General features: G+C 37.6%; 1 protein-coding gene across 13 annotated transcripts in view; it reads left to right on the top strand.

The window, feature by feature from the left end:
* RASAL2 (RAS protein activator like 2) overlaps positions 1 to 24,396 on the top strand; it is a 347,482-nt gene that overhangs the window by 303,137 nt on the left and 19,949 nt on the right. For 9 of the 13 annotated variants that reach the window (XM_072830776.1, XM_072830777.1, XM_072830779.1 and 6 more), the window contains 9 exons: positions 3,195 to 3,348; positions 5,495 to 5,593; positions 6,156 to 6,710; positions 9,556 to 9,700; positions 15,361 to 15,505; positions 16,182 to 16,418; positions 18,105 to 18,306; positions 20,415 to 20,614; positions 21,396 to 22,257. In XM_072830776.1, coding sequence (XP_072686877.1) covers positions 3,195 to 3,348; positions 5,495 to 5,593; positions 6,156 to 6,710; positions 9,556 to 9,700; positions 15,361 to 15,505; positions 16,182 to 16,418; positions 18,105 to 18,306; positions 20,415 to 20,614; positions 21,396 to 22,257 — 2,599 coding nt within the window. The remainder of the gene's footprint in view (positions 1 to 3,194; positions 3,349 to 5,494; positions 5,594 to 6,155; positions 6,711 to 9,555; positions 9,701 to 15,360; positions 15,506 to 16,181; positions 16,419 to 18,104; positions 18,307 to 20,414; positions 20,615 to 21,395; positions 22,258 to 24,396) is intronic. The other 4 variants (XM_072830778.1, XM_072830773.1, XM_072830774.1 and 1 more) reach the window with 1 other exon arrangement.

Consider the following 24,396-nt stretch of genomic DNA (forward strand, 5'->3'; position numbering starts at 1 on the left):
AGAGAACTAAACTGTAGTGCCATACAGAGCTATTAACTCTCTAGTTAGCAGATCTAAGAAAAATCAATTCACATGAAGGTACAGGAGAAGATAAACATGAATTAGAGGGGACTTGAGTTACTAATACTATTTCATAGAAATATTTGCCCTGATAATACCTCCCCCCCAACTTTAAGCCATTCCCAGACTGCTTGATCTTCCTGTTTACTGTAATCCTGCTTCTCTGGGAATTACTTCTGTCTTCCCAGAGACTTTCTTCCCAATACAGGAAGGGCTTGCTTATTTATTCAGTAGTGATGTTGAACATACTAGTGACTTTGGTGTTAAGTTCATGGGTGTGAGGGTGTAAGTGTGTACTCACACGTACATAAATGTTGAACAATAGGAGACTCCGAACTATGTATTAATAATTGAAATTTCAATAACTAGGAGGGGTTTTAAATTCTAATTCCAGATGTCTTGGTTGTAATATCTGTTGATGGCTGTATTGGGAAGTCAGACATGAATATCAAAATGAAATTTGTTTGAAATGAATATCAAAATGAAATTTGTTCAAAATGAAATTACACTGGAAAAAGAATTTTATCCAACTTTCTCTTTAAAAAACATCATGTAGTCCGGATAAGTTAATAGAAAATAATACCTAGGAACGCTAAACTAGGGCAAACACTGTGAAGGAAATGATGTGAGAGAAAGACTGTTCTTGCAAGTGGGATATATAGCAAATACTTCCTAGTGGAGGGCAGGGAATCACAGAGGGGCAAGCTAAAGCTCAGGTTTGTCCCTGAGTTAAAGATTCTCCTCCACCCACAAAGTTGCCCCTGGTTTTTTCCTACATCCTTTGACTTTGAGGAACTGTTCATGGAAATGAGTGGAGACCTCGCCATTCCTTCCTTTCTGTCTTAAAATGGTCACTTTCACAGAACAAGCTCCTGAGTCCTTCAAACCACAGCTTCTCCCTGCTGCCTCCCAGCCCTACTCTCCTTATAGGTAGAGCACCATGGCAACAGGCCCAGCCCAGAGCCAAGAACCTTGTTTGTGTTACCTGAGGGGCTGGATGCAGCCTGAGGGAGAGAAGAAGGAATATTACCTATCCTGCAGCCTCTATTTGTGTTTCTGTTCCACTTCCGGTGGAGCCGTGAAATGACACCTGGAAAACGTTTATCTGAAGATGTTACCGGTCACTGGAGGCAGCAGGGAATCTCTCTTCTGTTGGTTCTTGTCTTCTAAGCAGGGAGCTGTGCTCTGAGATAGTACAGAAAGGGACTTGCTACACCGTGACATGTGGCACCGCTATGATTTGGGGTTGCACTGCCAGGTGGCTGTACGATTGCTTCATGTAGGTAGGCATTTATTTTTGTTTAAAATAAAATCCATTTGTTTTGGAATGTCTTCCTTGCAAATGTTCAAAATACAAGTAAGCCTTTTGTCATCCCTCCTTCTATTTCAAATATGCCTTAATCTTTCCTGTTGGGAGGCTCATTCCCAGAGTACAAGAGGTTTTCCCTTCCAAACAACTCCTTCTGGGAAATTTGGGCTGGAATTACTGTTTTATATGTGTTTTATAAACATTACAGTATCCTGTTAACTGGCTCCCTATGAACATACTGCGAAAGAATATATGGAAATTATATATTAAAGTAAAAATTTTTTGGCCTTTAGTTGTTTAGAGTTGATGTGCTGTGTTTGCAGTATATAACATGTCATTGTCTTACCCAATAGAACAAAAGAAAATAAATGTTAGCTTGTTATGTTTCTATGTACAAAATATTAAGTGGCTTTTGTCCCTTTTGTACATGTTCTATGTTATCCATGGGAAATATAAGTATTGGCTTTTTTGACCGTAGAAAGGCTGCTGGATATCAGAACACATGTTTTTCAGTGTAAACATTAAATGGTAGTTGTTTTTTTATGTGTGTGAAAAGAAGAATGGACTCAAATTCTTACTATACAGAGTCTGATGAAACAATGTTAGGATGGAAAGAAGATGGAAAGAGAAGCCTTTAGTGCTAGTGTATCTCGTTGCTTTATAATTTAACTGAGAGCCATTCTGACATTAATGTTAACGTAGTCGTTTCAAGGAAATAAATGAAGCTCCTTATTTAATGTGTTTTACAAAAACAAATGTCTTTACCCAGGGCATTTCTTTTTATCTCTATTACTGGGTACTTCTACTTGAAACATGTGTATTTAACTCTGGGTGTTTTAGTCAATAAATTCTATAATTATGGAGTAAAACTACTTGACTATCCAGTTCTGGATCCAAGAATATTTTACTTTATATTGACTTCATTAATTTTTCCAAAGGATAGGCAGCAAGGGACCAGCGCCTGTCATGACCGGAGTCATTCCCAACATTCTTTTTTTAAACAACTAAGAAATAGAATCAGTCAGTGTGCCTGAATGGTGTTGACAAAGATTTGTTCTTCTAGATGAGAGCTTGAACATTTCTTTTGAGGGTGGGTGGTTTCTTCAAGGCATTTTATTCTTTATTCATGTTTATACAGTAGAGCATGGATATGACCAAATGCTTGCCAGAAGAGAATTCCACATTGAGATGGAAATCAGATCTTTTGAAAGGCAGAGTCTTGTGCTGAAAAGTTTGGCTTTGACTCTGTGTGTGACTGTGTTTTTTTTTTTTTTTTTTTTTTTTTGTGTGTGTGTGTGTGACTGTGTTTATTCCGCCAAAGCAGAAAGAAACAGAATGAGGGTTCAGGAACTACTATTTTGTCAAGGATAGAAGAGGTTCACGCTATAACAGGCACACAAAAAAAGAAAGAAACAAAATATGTCTTTTGATAATACCTTTGCATGAAAATAGAATATATAAACTACCTTGAAGAGTATGTATTTCCTCATCTTCAAGACAGTAATGAGGATAAAAACAATGTCTGTAGTGGAGCTTCTTGAATTCCCTTGAGACTGGTAAAATTCTAATATGTTTTTGTGTTGTGCTGAAAAAAAAAGTATGTATATGTGTATACACATACAAATATGTGGTTTATATGTGCCAAGTGAATATGAATATGGTTATATTATTATTATTATTATTATTGATTAACTATGAATTTGTCCCTTATTTACTTTTCTCTTAGGCATTTATACATTTGTTGTTAGCCTCCAGTGCATTAGTCCTTCATTTTCTTGTTGGCCAAGTAGTTACATTGTCTTAAAATATCTTTTCCTACTTTTAGGACTCGCGGTCTGCCTAAACTAAAAGAGTCACGTTCCCATGAGTCATTGCTGAGCCCTTGTAGTGCAGTGGAATGTCTGGATCTTGGCAGAGGAGAGCCTGTGTCAGTGAAGCCACTCCATAGCAGCATCCTTGGACAAGACTTCTGCTTTGAGGTAAAAAGCATGGAAAGAAGGAAGAATGATTAGACAATGTCAGATTTTCTGTCCAGTAATTTTATGATTTCATTACGATGGCATTGATGATTTGATCATCTTAAGTGACTTTTTGTTGCTGAAAATTGCCTACTTATAGGTAAAAAGTTGGAAATCTATTAATCTAAATATATTGCTCGTTAACATTATTAATGATGGCTTCTCACTCCTTTTGGCCTAATCTGCTTTCAAAATAAATGAATTCTTCTTATATCCTCAGCAGAGGTTTACAAGCTTAACGATAACTTACCAAGTTAGTATTTTAATTTTTTAGTTTTTTTTTTAAGATTTTATTTATTTATTCATGAGACACAGAGAGAGAGAGGCAGAGACATAGGCAGAGGGAGAAGCAGGCTCCATGCGGGGAGCCCAATGTGGAACTTGATCCCAGGACTCCAGGATCAGGCCCTGGGCTGAAGGCGGCGCTAAACCGCTGATCCACCCAGGCTGCCCAATTTTTTAGTTTTGATAAAGGTATCACTCACTGTATTTTCTCCTAAAAACCTAAGCCCTCAATTTTAATGATCTTTGAGGAGACTCACCGAAACCATAATTTTTCTAACTACAACCTGAGCAGTTCAAGATCTGAGACCATGTCTTATTTATTTTTGTAATTCCCTGCACACAGCCCAGTCCTTGGCACATTGCAGGTACCTAATTACTTGAATGAATGAAATTGCTCTTCACCAGCAAATTATGACTATCACTCTTTATAAGGTAATTTCTCCCTCTCAAACTAAATGAATACAATTCACAATTGGCAGTTGGCCATTTGCAATTTAAAGTTACATAAATACATATAAAATTGCTAGGGTTAGGATTTAGTTAATTAACATGAACTTACTAAGTGGTAAATATGAATCCCATGGTATATGTGTAGAAGTTGAAAGGTGTTTGATTTCTGTTCTTATGTATTCTTATGGACTAACCCTGTCCAACAGAAATATGTTAGCCAAATATATAATATAAAATTTTATTAGACCCAAATATCATTTTGACATTCACTAATATAAAATTATCAACAAGTTTTTTTATATCCCTTTTTTAAAGGTAAGTCTTCAAAAGCTGATGTGTATTTTATATTTACAATATATCTCGTTTTGGACTAGCCACATTTCAGGTGCTCACTAGCCAAATGTGGCTAGTAGCTACCATATTGAATAGTACACATAATCTGATCTGATTCACTAGATTATATAACCTTAGATTGAGTTAATATGTGAGCACACTTCAGCTATTGGAACAGGTCATTTATTGGTGTTCTTTTTTTGCAAAAGTTATTTGAATTTGTGGAACTCAATTCAAAAGGCTTTATACCGGGCCCAGTGTTAGGTGCTAGGTATATAAACAGCATAGTTCATTTTTAAAGGAGAGTGATAATAGTGGTCAGTGACCGGAAATTAACAAGCTGTTTGTCTAGTGGAGGAGAAATGGGTTCCAAAGATAGTAATTCAGTAATTCTTTTCACTTTCATAGAGTACCCTTTCTGTAATGTTATTGTGAAGGCAGTCCCAAGAAATTTGACAAGCTGTTTTAGAGGCTCTCAGTTATTTTTTTATTAACTCACTGAATTGAGCATATTCGTTTGCAAGTATTTTAAGATGTGGCCTGGAAGGTTTTTAATTTTGATCTTTCCACAGTGAAGGCTAGTTTTAGATTCCTGACCTGAATTCTCAATGGCTTCTGTTCTCAAACCTGGAAATGAGTATGGATATTCCCTACAAAAGAGAACAAAAGCAGATATAGAATATAGATATCACAGAACTACCAAATGTCATTTTGGTTTTGTGTGTTATGATTTGGGTTCATGGCATATTCCTTTTTTTTTTTTTTTTTTTTTTTTTAAGATTTTATTATTAGAGAATGAGCATGAGCGGGGACAACTGCAGAGGGAGAGGGAGAAGCAGGCTCCCCATGGAGCAGGGAGCCCAATGTGGGGCTCGATCCCAGGACTCTGGGATCATGACCTGAGCTAAAAGCAGTCACTTAATCGACTGAGCCACTCAGGTGTCCTCATAGCATATTCTTAACTCTTAAATGATAGAATTACAAAGATAGAGCCCCCAAGCCCTATTCCTTTTCCTTATCTCTAATCTTTATGTTGAAGGTTACGTACTTAAGTGGAAGTAAATGCTTCAGCTGTAACTCTGCTTCAGAGAGAGATAAGTGGATGGAGAACCTTCGTAGGACAGTTCAACCAAATAAGGTAATAGTGGTTTTGAATATCTAAAAAATGTAGAACTCTGTGAGCAGTAAGTTAATAGAGGGTAAATGCAGCAATCATACCTTAATTTTTATAGTGCTTTTAAAACACATTTACATGTTAACGCCATTTTATACTCAAAATAATCTTGTTGCACATATTCCTGTGATTTTACCTCTGTGGGTAAAAAGACTCAAAAGTTACATGACATGCCCTGGTCAGAAGCTGGTGCCCAACGGAAATGGGACCAGAACACTAGTTTCTTAACTACTTATCTCTTCTTTTATTTGTAGAAACTAAGCTAGTTGCCACTAGGCTGGCTATATTAGAACTTACATTACAGGATGATATTTTTGTAACCCAAATAAATTGAGTGTATGAAGCTAGATTCTGATATCTTCTTGTTTAGAGCTTGCTATTACACTGAACAAAGAGATAGCAATCTCCTTCATTATTTAATGACTACCCTTAATAAAGTGCCTGAGTAGCATCACCTACTTTAAAAGGAAAATACTGTTTTTCTGGGATTTCAATTTTCCAACTCGACTTTGTTGCTTTTTTATAGGACAATTGCAGACGAGCTGAAAACGTTCTTCGTTTATGGATCATTGAAGCCAAGGACCTTGCCCCCAAAAAGAAATATTTCTGTGAACTGTGCCTTGATGATACCCTCTTTGCTCGTACAACCAGCAAGACCAAAGCAGATAATATTTTCTGGGGTGAACATTTTGAATTTTACAGCCTTCCACCTCTTCATAGCATCACAGTTCACATTTATAAAGATGTGGAAAAAAAGAAAAAAAAAGACAAGAATAATTATGTAGGGCTAGTCAACATTCCCACTGCCAGTGTGACTGGGCGCCAATTTGTAGAAAAGTGGTATCCAGTGAGTACCCCTACACCCAACAAAGGAAAGACCGGAGGACCTTCTATTCGGATTAAATCACGTTTCCAAACTATCACCATTCTGCCTATGGAGCAATACAAAGAATTTGCAGAATTTGTCACCAGCAACTATACCATGCTGTGTTCTGTCCTTGAACCAGTAATTAGTGTGAGAAATAAAGAGGAGTTGGCCTGTGCCCTAGTGCACATTCTTCAAAGTACTGGCAGAGCCAAGGTAAGTGGAAAAGGAGGGTTGCATTGTTCTGAATCTCTTCCCTACCTTTTGTGAAGAAGCAAACTTCCTGTGTTTCATGTAGAGATCCAAATTGGATAAGTATACTTTCTATGCTTTTTTGGTCAAAAAAAAAAAAATTTAGGAAGGAAGCCTATTAGTAGTTCTCAGATCCAGAAAAGGTGAGGATTATAAAACAAAGAAATAACATGGAGAAACCAACAGATATTTATTTGAAGTCTGTTCACCTGAAACATAGATACCAGGACTAGCTCTTTATCATCGGACAGAATAAATGGTAGGATTGGGTTGCTAATCCCACAGTGTGTTCAAGATTATTATTATTTTTTTAAGATTTTATTTATTTATTCATGAGAGACACAGAGAGGCAGAGATGGGAGAAGCACTCTCCATGCAAGGATCCCAATGCAGACCTGGATCCTAGGACTCTGGGAGCATGACCTGATCATCCCCAAGGCAGATGCTTAGCCACTGAGCCATCCAGGTGTTCCTGTTCAAGATTATTTTTAGTTCCAGAATGTGCTGTATGATGATTATACTCCTTCCTATATTTTAAGTTAATCTGATGACTCTAGTCCCTAGTCACAGAAGGAGATATTCCAGAAGCATGGTGGGCATTGGCAAGAGTCTTATGGAATTAAAATACCAAGTGATATTAATTAGTAGCTGTTTCATGATATTTTTATCTCATTTTATCCTGGATAGAAGTAAAAATTCAGGAAGATGGAAAAAGAAATATGCTTAATTATATGAAGAAAACCAACTCATAGTCTTTGATCATCCTAAACTATGATAATTACTATCTCTATGAGGTGTATTGACTAGGCTGAGTCTTCATTATATTGTATGCAAATGAATCATGGTAAAACCATATTTTAGATCAAGAGGAATTCACAAGTGGAATAATTTATTTAGAACCAAATTAAGTGCTTTTAAGATTTCTTGATACAAATCAGAATATATCAGTATATTTAATATGTAGTCCTTTACCTAACTGCCATCCTGATTATCATTTTTGTAGTTGAATATTTTGATAATAATTTTGAGTTTTCTAGTGTTACAAATGCATACAAGTTTGGGGTGAGATGCCATTGAAATTTTGAATTTTGTCTTTGAAATTGTACGGATATGTTCATTCTGCTCTTCCATTGCTTAAAGTTTAAGATAAATAAATAGATATACATAGAGAGAGAGAAAGAAATACATATCTATCTCTATAGGATATTTTTTTAACAACTTTTGGGGTAAACAACAGTTTACATGCAACACACCCATTTTAAGTGGAAAAAAAAAGTTTCGACATATTATGGACCCGTGGAAACCACAATAGTCAAGATATAAAATGTTACCATAATCTCCATAAGTTTGCTCCTATTCCTTAGCATATGAGTTATAGTAATGATTCCTATATCTATAACTCTTACTTTTTGGGTAACTAAATCCAATTAATGTTCAAAATGCTTAATTTTAAAGTAAAAGTAAATCAGCATATTTCCTTTGTTTTTGCTTTATAACTTTCCAAATATGTGATGTTACTACATTTAAAATGAACAACAATAGATGTTGAATTTTACATCAAGTTAATCTTTAAGATTGTTGAGAAAGGAACCAGCTGTTTCTTAAGGGCTTTATTTTTCCTTATGCCTTTATTCTGGGTGGATCAATGGATGGATAGATGGAGATGATAGATAGATAGATAGATAGATAGATAGATAGATAGATAGATAGATAGATGATAGATAATCAACCTAGAAAATGATTCATGTATTAAGTTTAAGAATTTCCACCTTGGGATCCCTGGGTGGCTCAGCGGTTGAGCACCTGCCTTTGGCCCAGGGCATGATCCTGGAGACCCGGGATCGAGTCCCACGTCGGGCTCCCTGCATGGAGCCTGCTTCTCCCTCCTCCTGTGTCTCTGCCCCTCTCTCTCTCCCTCTCTCTCTCTCTCTGTGTGTCTCTCATGAATAAATAAATAAAATCTTTAAAAAAAAAAAAAAAAAGAATTTCCACCTTGACACCATGGACCAGTTTATTACATATTGAACACCTAATAAGTAGCAGAAACTGTTAAATATTGAAAATCTAGAAATGACTAAGAATAGACACTGTCTTCAGCCTCATGGGGTTTACAGTCTTCTGGGGAAAACAGATAATAATCAAGTACTTACAGAAATAAATGTGTGATTACAGTGAGAAATGCAGAGGAAAAAAAAATCTATGGCACAATTAGAGAGGGGAATAGGAGACCTGACTGATGCTGGTTAGAGAAGGCTTCACTGAGGAAATGATGTACAAACTAGGAACCCAAGGATTTGAGGAATGAACTCCATGACATTGAGGGCAAGAGCAAGAGGGGTGGTGAAGCAGAACTGAGAACCGCATTTGCAGAAGTTTTATGGTAAAGAGACAGCATCATGTGTTACAAAGGGTTTGGTGTATTTGAAGGTCTAAGAAGAAGCTCCTTGAAGCTGGAATGGGATGCAGAGAGAATGGTATACAAGGAGGCTGGGAAAGTAGACAGAAACCAGAACATATAGGGACTCATGGGCCCATGCAAAAGAAGTATTGTCTTTATCAAAAGTGCAATGGAAAACCTTTGGAGGAATTTTAAACTTAGGGCTGATGATACCTAAGCTTTTTTTTTTTTTTTTTTTTTTATTTTATTTTTTGATACCTAAGCTTTTAATCCTGACCTTTTTCTTTCAAATAAGTCAGGCAACATTGGTTTTAAAGCAGCATTCCCAGAATGTCTGATATTTCATCGGTTTCTCATAGTGTATATTATTTATTCATTTGCTTTGTGCCTGACTGAACATTTTTCTACCAGGATTTTCTGACCGACTTGGTGATGTCTGAGGTGGATCGCTGTGGAGAGCATGACGTCTTGATCTTCAGAGAGAACACCATTGCTACCAAATCCATTGAGGAATACCTCAAGTTGGTGGGACAACAGTATCTTCATGACGCATTGGGTATGGAGAAGAAAAACATTGTGTTCTTTGCCTTTTGATTTTGTTATTTCACCCTCATAGGACAAACAAATTGAGCTCAAATTCAGTATGTTACTTAGTTTTAGCTGACTAGAGTGTTAAAATTTGAGTTTCACCAGTAAGTCTCCATAGTACTCACCTGTGGTACTACTGCTTTATAACACATTGATTTATCCAATATGTACAGAAAGAAAGCCCATCAGCATATGCAGCTACCCACAAACCCTCAAGTTTGTGACACTAAGATACACAATATGAGTGGATGTCACTACTAGATCTGAGGGTACCTGCTTCCCCCAAAGTGTTGATTATTTACATTATGATATAAATATATTACCTAATCTTGAGTGTTAACATTTGTTTTCATGCATCAGAAGTTTAAAAAAAAACAAAAAACAAACAAAAAAAAACTCTTGTCAATTCTCACAACTCCAAATTTCTGCCTTCAAGATCTCAAGAATTTTTAATAATTACTACATTTTACCCAATCAGTAGTTCTTACTGACTAGGCCACTCACCTAGAATTCCAGATTTGGTCATGAAATTCAAGCAGTTACTACTAGCATAAGGCACTGTGCTGGGCGACTTACTCATGGTAAAGCAGATGTGAGTTTCTTGAAGAACAGAGTCATTTCTTTTACCCTCATTTCCCCAGTACTTCCTGCAGAATGTAAAAGGTTAATAAAAAGGATAAAGAGAAACAGGTAAAATTAATTTTAATGACATTATAGTTAACCCAGTATACCCAAATATTTAACAGGTTACCAAAATAAAAATTATTTGTGAGGTATTCAACTTTTTTTCATACCAACTCTTTAAAATTTGGTGTGTATTTTGCATTTGTTACACATTCTAGTTTGCACTAGCCGCATTTCAAATACCCAATAGTCACATGTGACAATCAAGAGTAGACAGTAAGTTATGTTGAATAAATGGAGAGATTTTTGCCCTTAACAAGTTTATAAGATAGGGAGATAAGAAAGATAAGGATACCCCTATAACCTAACCCCTATAACCCTTCTAGAGAGAGAGAGAGAGATCCTGTGCTTTTTCAGAGATTTAAATAAGTTAATTCTGGCTGATGGAATTATGAAATTTCCCGTGTAACATACAGAAACTATGTGTGTAACTTGAAAAGTAGAAAGGTTATATAAAAACAGATATTGGGGGCGCCTGGGTGGCTCAGTCGGTTAAGCGTATACCTTCAGCTCAGGTCATGATCTCAGGGTCCTGGGATCGAGCCCTGCTCCCTCCTTAGTGGAAAGCCTGCTTCTCCCTTTCCCTTTGCCCTCTGCCCCCTCTTGCATACTCTATCTTTTCAAATAAATTAATAAAATCTAATGGGAATTTATAAGAATAGTGAAGATGGATTTCATTAATATTGGGACAGATAGGGATCCCTGGGTGGCTCAGTGGTTTAGCGCCTGCCTTTGGCCCAGGGCGCGATCCAGGAGTCCCAGGATTGAGTCCCACGTTGGGCTCCCAGGATGGAGCCTGCTTCTCTCTCCTCCTCTCTCTCTCTCTCTCTCTCTCTCTGTCTATCATAAATAAATAAATAAATCTTTTTTAAAAATATTGGGACAGATACAGAGAGGTTCGTGGCCTCACCTAAAGAGCTTAATTACAGCCATATCCTAAAGTGTATCTCATGACTTTAAGGATTTGTACTGCCTTCTAAAAGGTAATGATGAAGCATTTCTAACCATAGTCTCCATTCTGTGGACATAGGGGCAAATACATGTTGACCACCTACTTCTTAAAAATCAAAATCTATGTTCTGCCACTCAATAAACAGAATTTCCAAAGTGAAAAGTCGATGCAGGTGCTTTGATAGGGCAGGGAATAATTAAATAGCTGATGCACTAAATAAGACATGAAAATTCACTGAACATGAGAAGCAATTCTAATAACCCCACAAAGATATCTATTACCATATTTATAACCCAAGAGCAAGGACCAGGGTAGGGAAAATGGCTGCTGCTTCCAAAAGCTTAAACAAAATTAATTAGTAAGCTGCTTCAGGACAGAGTATCTACTGTCTTCTTCCCATTTAACTCCCCACATTTCTAGTTAGCCCTAATATTCTAGATGCTCACTGGCTGATTTTTCTCCTACATTTTATTTTTATGACAGTAACTCTCTTTGCAAACAACTTAGTGTATCTGAGAGTCAGTGTAAATTCAGACTTATTTTATATGATTTGAGATAGTAATGTGATTTTTCAAATAGTCACCCTTAAGAACTGCAGCATTTTCAGTTACCTGAAAAAGATTGTTATTTTCATATAAACTGTACTTAGTGTGGCAGGAGCCTCTAATACTACAATTGGGGAAGGTTTTATAATAAGTATTATATAAAAAGGCTTCACAGTGAAGTCTCAGTAAACCAAAAAATTAAATTAATAAGGACATCCAAGCACTCAGAATAATTAAAGTATAGTTGTATTTCATTCACTGCGGGCAAAAAATAAAGATGCTGTTTCCAGGCTGCCTGAAGAATTCTCAGAGAAAATTTAATTAAAAGTTGCCAGTCATGTTGACAATATTCATTTACCTTGATTAAAGCATTATTATTTACTGCACAGACCCCACCTCACTTAGACTTGACTTAAAGCTTCCATGTGGCGCAACTGCGGGACTTAGTTAAGCATCTGCCTTCAGCTCAAGTCATGATCTCAGGGTCCTGGGATTGAGCCCCACGGTGGGCTCTCTACTCAGCCGGGTGCCTGCTTCTCCCTCTTCCCCTTCCTCATGCTCTTTCTCTCCTCACTATGTCTGTCAAATAAATAAATAAAATTAAAAAAAAAAAAAAAAAGCTTCCACCTGTTAACCCCTTTTACATTTCTGGCTGAAATCAGCTTATATGTTAATGTTCTGGAAATATCATCAGTGAAATCTAGAAAAGGCCTTTAAAATGCTTGATTTCCATCATTGGTGACAGAGGCAAATTTTTTTTTAGCAATAATCTGACCAGATCTGTTGACTTATTTCTACACACCTAATTTGAATGTGAGATAGTAATGAGTTAATGATTTACATAGAAGACACACCATAGAACACACTATGTGCAAACTCAAATTTAAACAACGTAGCAAAAAAATTTTTTTAATTAATTAATTAATTAAAATAAACAACGTAGCAAGTACCCTTTGGCTCAGATCTTTTTCAAAGGCAAGAGAGCAAATGCAAATGGATTACTGAATCTGTTTCAATTTTTAATCAGGTAAGCAGCTTTGAGGTACAAATCTGTAAAAGGTTCACCTTTACTAAGTTCTTTTCACATTATCAGACAGGTTATAGTTTCAAAAGTGAAATTTTTTTTCAATTTTAGAGGATTTCAAATACATCATAATCAAGTAAAAAAAGTCTTTGGACAATTTACTTCTGGACTCTTACATTATTTATTTGACTCTCTTCTTAAAAAATACAAAACAATTCTGAAAATTAACCAGTTATTTACTAACCTTAATATTGTTTCCCTAGACTAGATAAAGCCTCATGGAAGTCACTAAACAGAATATTAATGATAGGGACGCCTGGATGGCTCAGCAGTTGGGTGCCTGCCTTCAGCTTAGGTCGTGATCTTGGGATCTGGGATCGAGTTCCGCCATCAGGCTTCCTGCGAGGAGCCTGCTTCTCCCTCTGCCTATGTCTCTACCTCTCTCTCTCAGTCTGTATCTCTCATGAATAAATAAATAAATCTAAAAAAAAAGAATATTAATGATACAAATTTAGAGATGGGCCAACTTTTATATGGAATATTTGACATTGATGAGTTAGTTTTAAATTTAGCTACTCTTTAAATGAGGTAAATTATGTGGAAGCACATAGTGTAGGGGACATTGAGAACACTTCAAATACAAATCCTCTGGGAACTGGTAAATATTTTTGTTGGGGTCACTTCACTTTATGAAAAATCATTTTTCAGTTGCATAGTTGTACATATCTGTACTTATTGTATGGATCCCTCACCAAGTGCAAGGTGCCACATTAGATACTTTTATATTCACACATCATTTCTGATCCTCACTGCAGCTGTGTAGGGTGGGAGTTATTAACACCATCTTACAAATAAGGCAGCTGAAACTCAGATTATTTAAGTGACTTTTCAAGGCCCCTCGGTGGTCGAGTGATTTGATCCTAGATCTGTCTGGCTTCAAAACCTTTACTTTTTCCATGCACTAATTTCCAATTCTCCAAGCAATTTTCCTCCAAATTATTGCCTGCTTACCTCACTACTAACCTTTTTTTTTTTTTTAATAAATTTTTATTTATGTATGATAGTCTCACAGAGAGAGAGAGAGGCAGAGACACAGGCAGAGGGAGAAGCAGGCTCCATGCACCGGGAGCCCGACGTGGGATTCGATCCCGGGTCTTCCAGGATCGCGCCCTGGGCAAAAGGCAGGCGCCAAACCGCTGCGCCACCCAGGGATCCCACTACTAACCTTTTAACAAAAAATGTTCCTCATGTTGCTGCTGCTGCTACTGAATTTTGGAGAAATTTTTGTTCACTTCCATGAAATTTATTAGAACTAGCCTGAACCTCGAGAGATAGAAGCAGAGTTGAAAGGATCTTTGCAAAATCTACTTCTCTGTCATTAGACCTACAAAAACCCAAGAATACATACTATCATCTCTGATAAGTATTTACTGAGCATCTACAGTGCTTTAGGAGCTATTCGACATGAATAGAAGTTGACCCCTGACCTCCAAGGGTGTTCATCCTAGAGATGTGAACATGAGACATACGAACAAATACGCATAAAACAGTATGAAACATGGAACACAGGAACATACACAAGGTGTAGTGTACAGTGGGGGATAAACCAGTAAGGTAAGGATTTGTTTTTTCAAGGAATACTAGACTTATCTCTATAGAAGATGGGATATAAAAACAGTGCTTCTAAGTTAAATTTTTTTGGAAAAGCATATACAGATTATATAAAGAACTATTCTTGGGCAGCTCTGGTGGCTCAGCGGTTAAGCACCGCCTTGGCCCAGGGCCTGATCCTGGAGGCCCAGGATCGAGTCCCATGTCCGGCTTCCTGCATAGAGCCTGCTTCTCCCTCTGCCTGTGTCTCTGCCTCTCTGTGTGTGTGTCTCTCATGAATAAATAAAATCTTAAAAAAAAAAAACTGTTCTTATATGACTTTGTGCTATGTTGAATTACTGTCTCTTTCACAAGAAGTAAGCCTAGAGACCCTTACTCGAATCTATGTTCAGCACCAGCTTAGGTGGGCTATTCAACCAAGCTTGGGTTCTTTTTTCTTCTAAAATAATATCATTCACCCTAGTAGAAGGGCCATATAACAAAGAATGAATTCCTGCTAATAAAGTATATTTGTGGTTTTAGATAATAGATTTAAGGTTGTATCATTGTTTTAAGTATTATTATTATTTTTATAAATACCGTAATGGTGATGTTAGTGATTACACTTTTTCCACTTCCAGGATGAGGAAATAAACATGATATGAGGGATGTGCTATCGCTTGGGTTCTAAAGGAATAACAATCCTTTGTGCCCTCCATGTCAGGTCTCAGAAAGAAATTCCCATTATACATTTTAGGACAGAAATCCTAAATCCTTTTATTCTATTCAGGAGGACACTATTCATGGTTATACTAACTGTCATCTTCAAACAGGGGAGTTCATCAAAGCTTTGTACGAGTCAGATGAGAACTGTGAAGTGGATCCCAGCAAGTGTTCCTCTAGTGAACTGATAGACCATCAGAGCAACCTGAAGATGTGCTGTGAGCTGGCTTTCTGCAAGATCATCAACTCTTACTGGTGAGCAGGTGTCAATGCTTCAGCCCCTGCTTATGGAACTTAAAGTTTTCCATGTAAAAGTCATCACAATGTTAACTGTAGCATTCCCCAACCAAAGGAAGGGCTTAGGGGAAAGTTGGAAGATTTCCTTAATAGAGTCCTCTCTAAAATCCAAGTCTCCATTGTAAGCAGCAGGACCTGTGAACTGACTATCTACGTAAATATAATATTTCCCCAGAATATTAGCACCACATCCTCTAATACCAAAAGTACTTTAATGGCTTTCTGGAATACTTACTAGCATTAAACAGTTGTGTTAATGATTTTTGCATTGCTCCAACCCTAGCAATTGGTGAGCTTTTGGAAGAGTTTTGATGAATACTCTTTAGAGAGATTATGATAAGCTCTCTTAAACCAGATGGTTTAATCAGGAGCCTCATGCCATTTTCCTACTTTGCAAAAGTAAATTTACACTAATCCCTAAGTTTTGTAGCTTTGGGTTCCCAGTTTCCATCTGGACTTTCGTCAATTTTCCGCCAACTCTGAGCCATGAATCAGGCAGGATTCTCTCCTCTAGGCTCTCCTCCTCTTAGCCTGGCTCTAAAGCAGAGGTGTGGTGGGTCAGAGTGGGATCACTTGTGTTTCCTTTGGTTATGGTATTTTTATATTTAGAGGTTTGGTAATTTTTCTTTCCCAGTGTTTTCCCTCGTGAGTTGAAAGAAGTGTTTGCATCGTGGAAGCAGCAGTGCCTGAACCGTGGCAAACAGGACATCAGCGAGCGGCTCATCAGTGCCTCATTGTTTCTCCGTTTCCTGTGCCCTGCCATCATGTCTCCCAGTCTCTTCAACCTTATGCAAGAGTACCCTGATGACCGTACATCTCGCACCCTGACTCTGATTGCCAAGGTCATTCAGAACCTGGCTAACTTTGCCAAGTAGGTGTCACTACCATAAGCACTTTTTAAAAACACCATTTAAAAAATATGTGACACCTAAAATTTGGATGGGGCTGGGGAGCCTCATTACCCATGTTACAAGATTTTCATTGTAGTGGTATTAAAAATAAAGAAAAAAGAAACAGCTTGAATATTCACTTTATAAAGGAATCCATTAAGTCACCTGTGGTATGTGCATTCAGTAGAATTTTTGCAGCCACCCCAGTGATCACAAAAAATATCCAATAATATGGAAAATGAGGAAGATATAATTATACTAAAAGTGCTGTTAACTTTAGCAGAAAAAAAAAAAAAAACTTTAGCAGAAAAAAAAAAAACTTTAGCAGAAAAGAAGGATACTAGAAGATACATACGCTATTATTCCAGAAATATGTTAATACAAAAACCTAAGTATAAAAACCACCTGCAAACTCAGTGTTTACATTATCTAAAACAATTGGCCTGGCCCCTTCAAAAAAAGTCAATGCCATGAAAAATTGAAAAGATAGAGAGGGACTGTTCTAGGTTTTGAAACACTGCAATGCTTGAATCTTAACTGGATTTGAATTGGAAAAAAATCTATAAAAGTCATTTTGGAGACAATTAAATGTGAAATATATAAGATTTATGGATAATGCTTTTAAAAAGTTTTAGTGTGATAATGGCATGAGTTTATGTAAGAGATTCCTTATTCTGGAGAAATAGGTGCTAGTGTATTTAGAGTTTATGTCTGCAACTTAGTTTAAAATGGTTCAGCAAAAAAAATAAAAAATAAAAAGTGTGTGGAGAGAGAAAGTGAAAGCAAACTTGGTAAAATGTTACCAGTTGGTTAATGTAGATGAATGCATATGGTTGTTTGTTGTATATTCTTTCAACTTTTCTATACATTTAAAATTTTTTGAAAGGAAGTTAGCAGACCTTTGGGGAGAAAATGCACTCAAATGCAAACAGTGGATATGTTTGAATGGCAGAGTGTATCCACTCTCACCTTTCTTTTGCCACTTTTCATTGTTTCTAAAAAGACAGAATTCTCTATTAGCAATGTATTGAAGGAAAAAATTAGAACTTGAATTTAGAACTTGAATGAGACATTGTTTTCTGGTATAAATAGTGGCATTTTAGAAGTGCACTATTTTAACTTTTTGTATCCTATTTATGAGATAACACAGAAATAGACATATTTATCCATATTTGAGTTAATTCCAGTAAAAATTATTTCTAGTTATTTTGGAAGAAGTTTTCTGGGCTTAAGCAAGGCCCCGAAGGTACCTAGAATTTAGATAGACAAAGAAGAGAAGTTCTTCTCTAGCGAAAATAAATAGCATGAGCAAAGACTTGGAGAAGCAGATATATTTGGGAGACTCTGAAGAAGCTAGCAATATTGAAGGTTTATACTGATGAGCATTTGGTAGGCAAATGAAGGTTATTTACAGAGAGCCTTAAATACCAGGAAAAAAAAAAAAAAGATTTAGCTATAGCCCACAGAGAATAGAAAGCTATGCAGAGTGTTTGAGTTTTACATCAGTATTAAGAAAGTATGTTTTAGTCTTTATCACTTAAGAGATTATAAATTAGTCACTTACCTCCCTAACATAAAAATAAAAAATTTAAAGCTCATTGTAAAGTCAACTCAAACATCTCTTTTCCTGAATATGTCCTTTCCCATTTTCTCTCCCTTTGTTTCAGGTTTGGTAACAAAGAAGAATATATGGCATTCATGAATGATTTTTTAGAACATGAATGGGGTGGAATGAAGCGCTTTCTTTTGGAAATCTCTAATCCGGACACCATCTCAAACACCCCAGGCTTTGATGGTTACATTGATCTGGGCCGAGAGCTTTCAGTCTTGCATTCCTTACTATGGGAAGTAGTTTCCCAGCTTGATAAGGTAAAGTAGGCTGGAAGCATAATGGGAGATTGGGAGTTAGAGAACCTTAATATACCTGAATTCTGAAGAGTATCCACAGAGTGACAGCATTCATGCTTTCTGTTGATCAAAAGCAACCTTTTGTGCTAGAAGCCTGGGAGTAAATAGTTACCAATTCTGAGTAAAATATGGTTTCCCTACAAACCAAGAAATTCTAGAAAGCCATGAAGTTATTAACCTATATTTTTAAGTAATTCACTGAATTAATGGCATATATATTTCTATAAATAATCATATGTTTAGAACGTTATATAGGACATTGTATAAAACATGTCTAAAAACTTGCCTAGAAACTAACATCAAACATTGCTAAACGCAGATTTATTCATGTATAGCAGGATGAGATGATGAAACCTCATCTAATAATTGTAACAAAAGTGTGAACTTAGAAAAATGCTGAGACTATCATGTTTAATTTGTTTTACTCCTGAGACTTTTTTTGTTATATAAGTCGGAGAGTTCAATATAACTATTAGTACTACTGAGTTACACGGGACCTGAAAATTCTGATGTTTTCTTTCTCTACAGTTGTGAATTTTAAAAGCGGAAAATACTTTTAATCATTTATTTTCTGAGTATAAGCTAAAAATTATATACTATATTAATAACTAAATATATACCATGCCAATCATTTTCTTCCCTCTGGAATTTTTCAAAGAGAAATAGAGTTGTAAAGTCTTAGACTTTAGCTAGGTTTACCACAATAATTATTTATTGATATTTTTGTTTGCTACAGGTACTTCATAAATAGATGTGGTGGTATGTTAGAATAACTTCAAAAGACAAAGGTTTTTTTTGTGATTAGAATGTTTTTGTTTCCCTCCATTTTCCTATTATCCTTAACAATGTTGTACCAATAAAATGGGGATAGTAAAACCTATTAATAAAGACCACTTTCCTGAGGCAATGTAAGTGGTAGGGTGTCCTACCACTTGTAAAATAATAAACTGTTTTGTGCTCTTGAGCACCCCTTCTTCACTTGTAGCATTGCTAGCTAGATTTGGAGTTGGAGCTATGCTGAGCATACATTCCTTGAATGTGAATCAGGGTTCAAGAAAGTTGAGCAAGTAAAGGCTCTTCTTTGGGTAGCATTAGCGCAACTACTCTACCCGTCTGAGCAGAGTTGAATAGTCTCGGTTGTGGAGAAGACACAGGGGACCCAGACGCAGCTGTGTAAAACTGCCCTAGAGTTAAGGGGTCCCATAAGACTCCATGAAAATAAGAATTCCCCAAAGAAAAAAATGATTGAGATGGATAAAGCCAATACTAAAAAGTGACCGTCGAGTAACCGCATCAATGGGATGCAGATATGGAAATCTTATAAAATAGGCCTGGTTAATTTAGGGTCAAAATCTTTTTAACAGGCATTGCTATGTAAACATGCCTTCTCCTTGTAAATCTGTGTTTGGTCCTGGGAACCAGGAGTAAACCTTAGACACATCTCGTTGAGAGTTTATCTGATTTTGCTGCTTAAAACAAGATTGTCTTACTAATGCAAACCCAGTTGACAGTAGGTCAGAGTTCCCAAAAGTAAATGGGATAGTGGATGGCAATATCACCTGTGTGCCCTGCAGTGCTCCGGACCCCTGAATGCAACACCTTCTTGTATGTTGGCATGCATTTCTTTTCTCACACGATGCCTTTTCTTTGGAAGTTTCATCACACTAGCCAATCCTCTGGTCTTGAAGTCCTTTGGTTAGAAGGTGTTTGGTTCTTCCCCTACCCTCCCTTCCCTTGATCTACTAGCCTCCCAAAGATTTAGTTTGCTTTGCATGCCTATTTTAGTTGGAATGGCAATAGTTTGGTTGTTTTGAGCATGTCTTTTAATTTTTATTTGCATAATCCTAATTTCTATTTCCTTTCTTTCCTCAATGTCTGCTGCACCTTGTTTCGCCTCCTCCATTCATCTCGACGCCATGGTTCTGCTGCTCCATAACAATGCATTATGAACCTGCCACTCCCATATGCAAACACCTACCCTTCCCTCCAACCTACACCCCTCCATCAATGGGCATCGTTTTCCCAAAAACAATCGTTGGTGGATGTCGCAATGCTTATTATCCAATTAGGGTGAAAATTCCTTCCTACAGGCGACCGTGGCAAAATTGGGACCGCTCCCTCGAGTTCTTGCTGATATTACCAAGTCTCTAACTAATCCTACACCAATACAACAGCAGCTGAGACGCTTCACTGAGCATAACTCCAGTCCAAATGTCAGTGGAAGCCTCTCCTCTGGGCTGCAGAAAATATTTGAAGACCCCACTGACAGGTATGTAAGAGAGAATCGAAACTAGCATCTCAGAGAGAGAATGCTTAGAGATTTGGCAGAAATCTATTTAAGTCATTTGTTGAATTTATAACCTAAAAGTCATGATCAATTGGAAAGAATCATCTGACCGGAGATAAATCCAATTGTTTGTCATAATAGAACACAAGATCTAGGATACTGATTTTCTAGAATGTTATTGTAGAATTATAATAAACATTAAAAAAAAATAAAACCTAGGTCCAGCTTAAGGGAAGATTAAGGGCTCTATGATATTTATATTTTCATTTATTGTAGAACTCAAAATTCTGGAGAACCTCAGTTAACATCATTTTATAGCTGGCTATGTCAGCTGGATAGGTCGATACAATGTTGATGCCTAGACTGACTCTCTTTTTTGGATTGGCAAGACTTGGGCCTTTAACAAGGACCTTTTGGTTGAACATGTGGCACTGTTCCCTCCTCTTGAAGGTTTAGACAGAACCAATTAACAGTGAGTTGGAATACCTCAGAAGGGTTTAGGACCTAGCTAGGAAATGATTGGAATTCTAGTAAAAATCAAAGACAATGATGGAGGGGTATACAGTGTTATTCCCCACCTTTGGAGAGAAACTAAAAATGTTGTATTTTTAGGAATTGTAATGATGAAATTTGAGTTTAGAAACCGACATAAGTATCTACATTGGGCCTCTGAGCCTTCAGAAATGTTGATATCCCTGGGTTGAGAAATCCTAACTATTTTGAATTTATCTCAAGAGTAATTAAGGGTCCTCTTTTTCCACAGTGATTTGCATAAACTAAAATCTCCAAGCCAGGACAACACAGATGGCTATTTCAGAGGGAAAACGTTATTGCTGGTTCAGCAGGCCTCCTCCCAGAGCATGACCTATTCTGAAAAGGATGAAAAGGAAAGTAGCCTTCCTAACGGTCGGAGCATCTCCCTCATGGACCTTCAAGACACTCACGCTGCTCAAGTAGAGCATGCATCTATCATGCTCGATGTGCCTATGCGCTTAACTGGAAGCCAGCTTTCCATAACCCAGGTGGCCAGTATCAAACAACTGCGGGAAACCCAGAGCACTCCCCAGAGTGCACCCCAAGTGCGAAGGCCCTTGCACCCAGCCTTGAACCAGCCAGGCAGCCTCCAGCCCCTGTCATTCCAGAACCCTGTCTATCACCTCAATAACCCAATCCCAGCAATGCCAAAGGCCTCTGTGGATTCTAGTTTGGAGAATCTAAGCACTGCCAGTTCCAGAAGCCAAAGTAACAGTGAAGATTTCAAACTCAGTGGGCCCAGCAATAGCAGCATGGAAGATTTCACTAAACGTAGCACGCAGAGCGAGGATTTCTCCAGGCGGCACACTGTACCAGACAGACACATACCTCTTGCTCTGCCGCGGCAGAATAGTACCGGGCAGGCCCAGATCCGGAAAATGGACCAGGCTGGGTTAGGTGCCCGAGCCAAAGCCCCGCCGTCCTTGCCACACAGTGCTTCCTTACGTAGCACGGGGAGCATGTCGGTGGCCTCTGCGGCCCTGGTGGCTGAACCTGTGCAGAATGGGAGCCGGTCCCGGCAGCAGTCCTCTTCCTCCAGAGAGAGCCCCGTTCCCAAAGTGAGAGCGATCCAGAGACAACAGACACAGCAGGTAGGGATGGGGGCAGGGGCGGGAGGGGTCTGGCCTCCATTGATCCACCTGTGTCCCTGCTTCTTTATATATAAAAATATATATATTAGGAAATCCAATTGCTAGCAAGGTTCCTACAGAAAAATATTTTATTTTAAATGGGAAGAAGAAATGAAATGTTTGGGAGGCTTCTGGCTAGGGGAGGCAGAAGAAAGAAAGAAGCTTGACTTATTACCCTCAGGAGACTAACAACCAGGCCGAAGGCTTTTCCTTCTCTTCAAGCAGCTGAGCTGCCACCTCGCTTTGCGCTAAGAACAGATCAGTGTTGAATGAATAATTAGAACACATGAATAATAATTATGAAACCTGTAGGCCAGATCAACTAGAATGTATTTAGGGAATCTGGACATTAATCTGCCTTAATTTTTTTTACCTTAACATTTCCAGAATAAGCTTTCTCATTCTGAGCCAAGGGCTTAATGTAACTGCTCTCTACTTCATCCCCCACCTCCTTCTGGAAATAACAAGTCTCATGTGCCTTTTCCTGGAAATGGCTAGAAAAATAGCACCTGAGCACCTATAAAGGCAAAGTGAAGGAGACAGGTAAAAAGATAGAAACACAGGTCATTGACAAATATTCTCATTTACAAATCCCTTATATTTCTATTTGCATGGGTAAGCCCAGCCAGGGTCACAACCAGTCTTAAGATTTCCAGATTTTTCTTCATGACAAAAGTTTTCCCAAGGATTTAATCATTTTCTTCCCTACATACTACATTTTGAGGCACCAATACCTATTTTACTTTTTGAAACAATCTAATAACCTGAGGAATACATGTATATGTATATGTATACATTTAATATCTTTCAACTAATGATTTTTCTCCTTTGTGTTTGCTGACCTTTTCTTGAAACCTAATCATACTAGGGAGCTTTGTGATTGAAAGAGTTCTATGACAGATCCTTTTGTCAGCAAAACCACTAGTCAGAGAAGACTACAATAAAACCCCAGTGCATCTTTTTAATATATTTGCTTTTTATAGGTAGGCATTTACTGATTTGGCTGCTTCTGCCTCCGCTCTGCTGTGATCAGAGGCCTTGCCCCATATCTAATAGTTACTGTTTAAAAAAAAAAAAAATTAGGACACTGACAGAATCCTGGGATGTGGAGGTAGAGGAAGAGATGAAAAGCTCAACTAACTTAGACCCTTTCCCACAGCCCACTTCCTGGGCAGAACCTCCTCTACTTGGTCGTTCTTTCCAGAGAAATTCCTTCAGTCTTAAATTTTTCATTTTCATTTTATTTATATTTTCCCAAATATCCCCAATTCATTTTATTTTTTTTTTTAAAGATTTATTTGTTTGTTAGAATGAGAGAGGGAGATGGGATGTGAGTGTGAGTGGGAGAAGGGCAGAGGGAGAGGGCAAGTCCTTGAGCAGACTCTCTGCTGAGGATGGAGCTCAACAAAGGGCTCAATCCCAGGATGCTGAGACCATAACCTGAGCTGAAACCAAGAGTCGGCTGCTTAACCCATGGAGCTACCCAGGCACTCCCCCAATTCATTTGATTTAATAAGGAAAGGCAAGATTACATATAATGAAATCTTTCATATGTGTGTCATTTTATGTCATATATATATACATTTAATTCATGTGTCAGAAGATGATCATTCAGTCATTCACACTTTATTGTGATCATTTTCACACGTTGCTTTTATGCTAGCTTCCAATTGAGATCAACTACTTTCAGAGAATTGAAGTGTTTATTGGGAGGAGAAAAGAAAGATCAGTAATTTTGGAGATGGAGTGCTGTGTGGAGGCAGAAATCCACTTGGGGGGCTAAGGGGGGCTAAGTGTAGCCTGGGGTCCATGAAGATGGGACAGGGAGTAGAGAAGAATATCAGATTGGCATAGATGGACAGGATAGTAGAAAGGGCACTCCGTCCTACTCTTCAGAAGCTGACTGGGGCCCAGCCTTGGACAGAAAAGAGGAATGGTAACCCATTCCCCTGTGTCATGAAGTTCTCAGTTCCCAGGGCCTGTGACTCAAATTGATGGCTTATAAGTATTATAAATTACATAGCCTTCTGCGTGATCATCTGGAACCAACTGTCATTTATAACATTTAGGTAGGAAAATATAGCACCCATCACACAAGCA

The sequence above is a fragment of the Canis lupus genome, chromosome 6, assembly GCF_048164855.1.
Source record: "Canis lupus baileyi chromosome 6, mCanLup2.hap1, whole genome shotgun sequence".
Taxonomy (NCBI): Eukaryota; Metazoa; Chordata; class Mammalia; order Carnivora; family Canidae; genus Canis; species Canis lupus.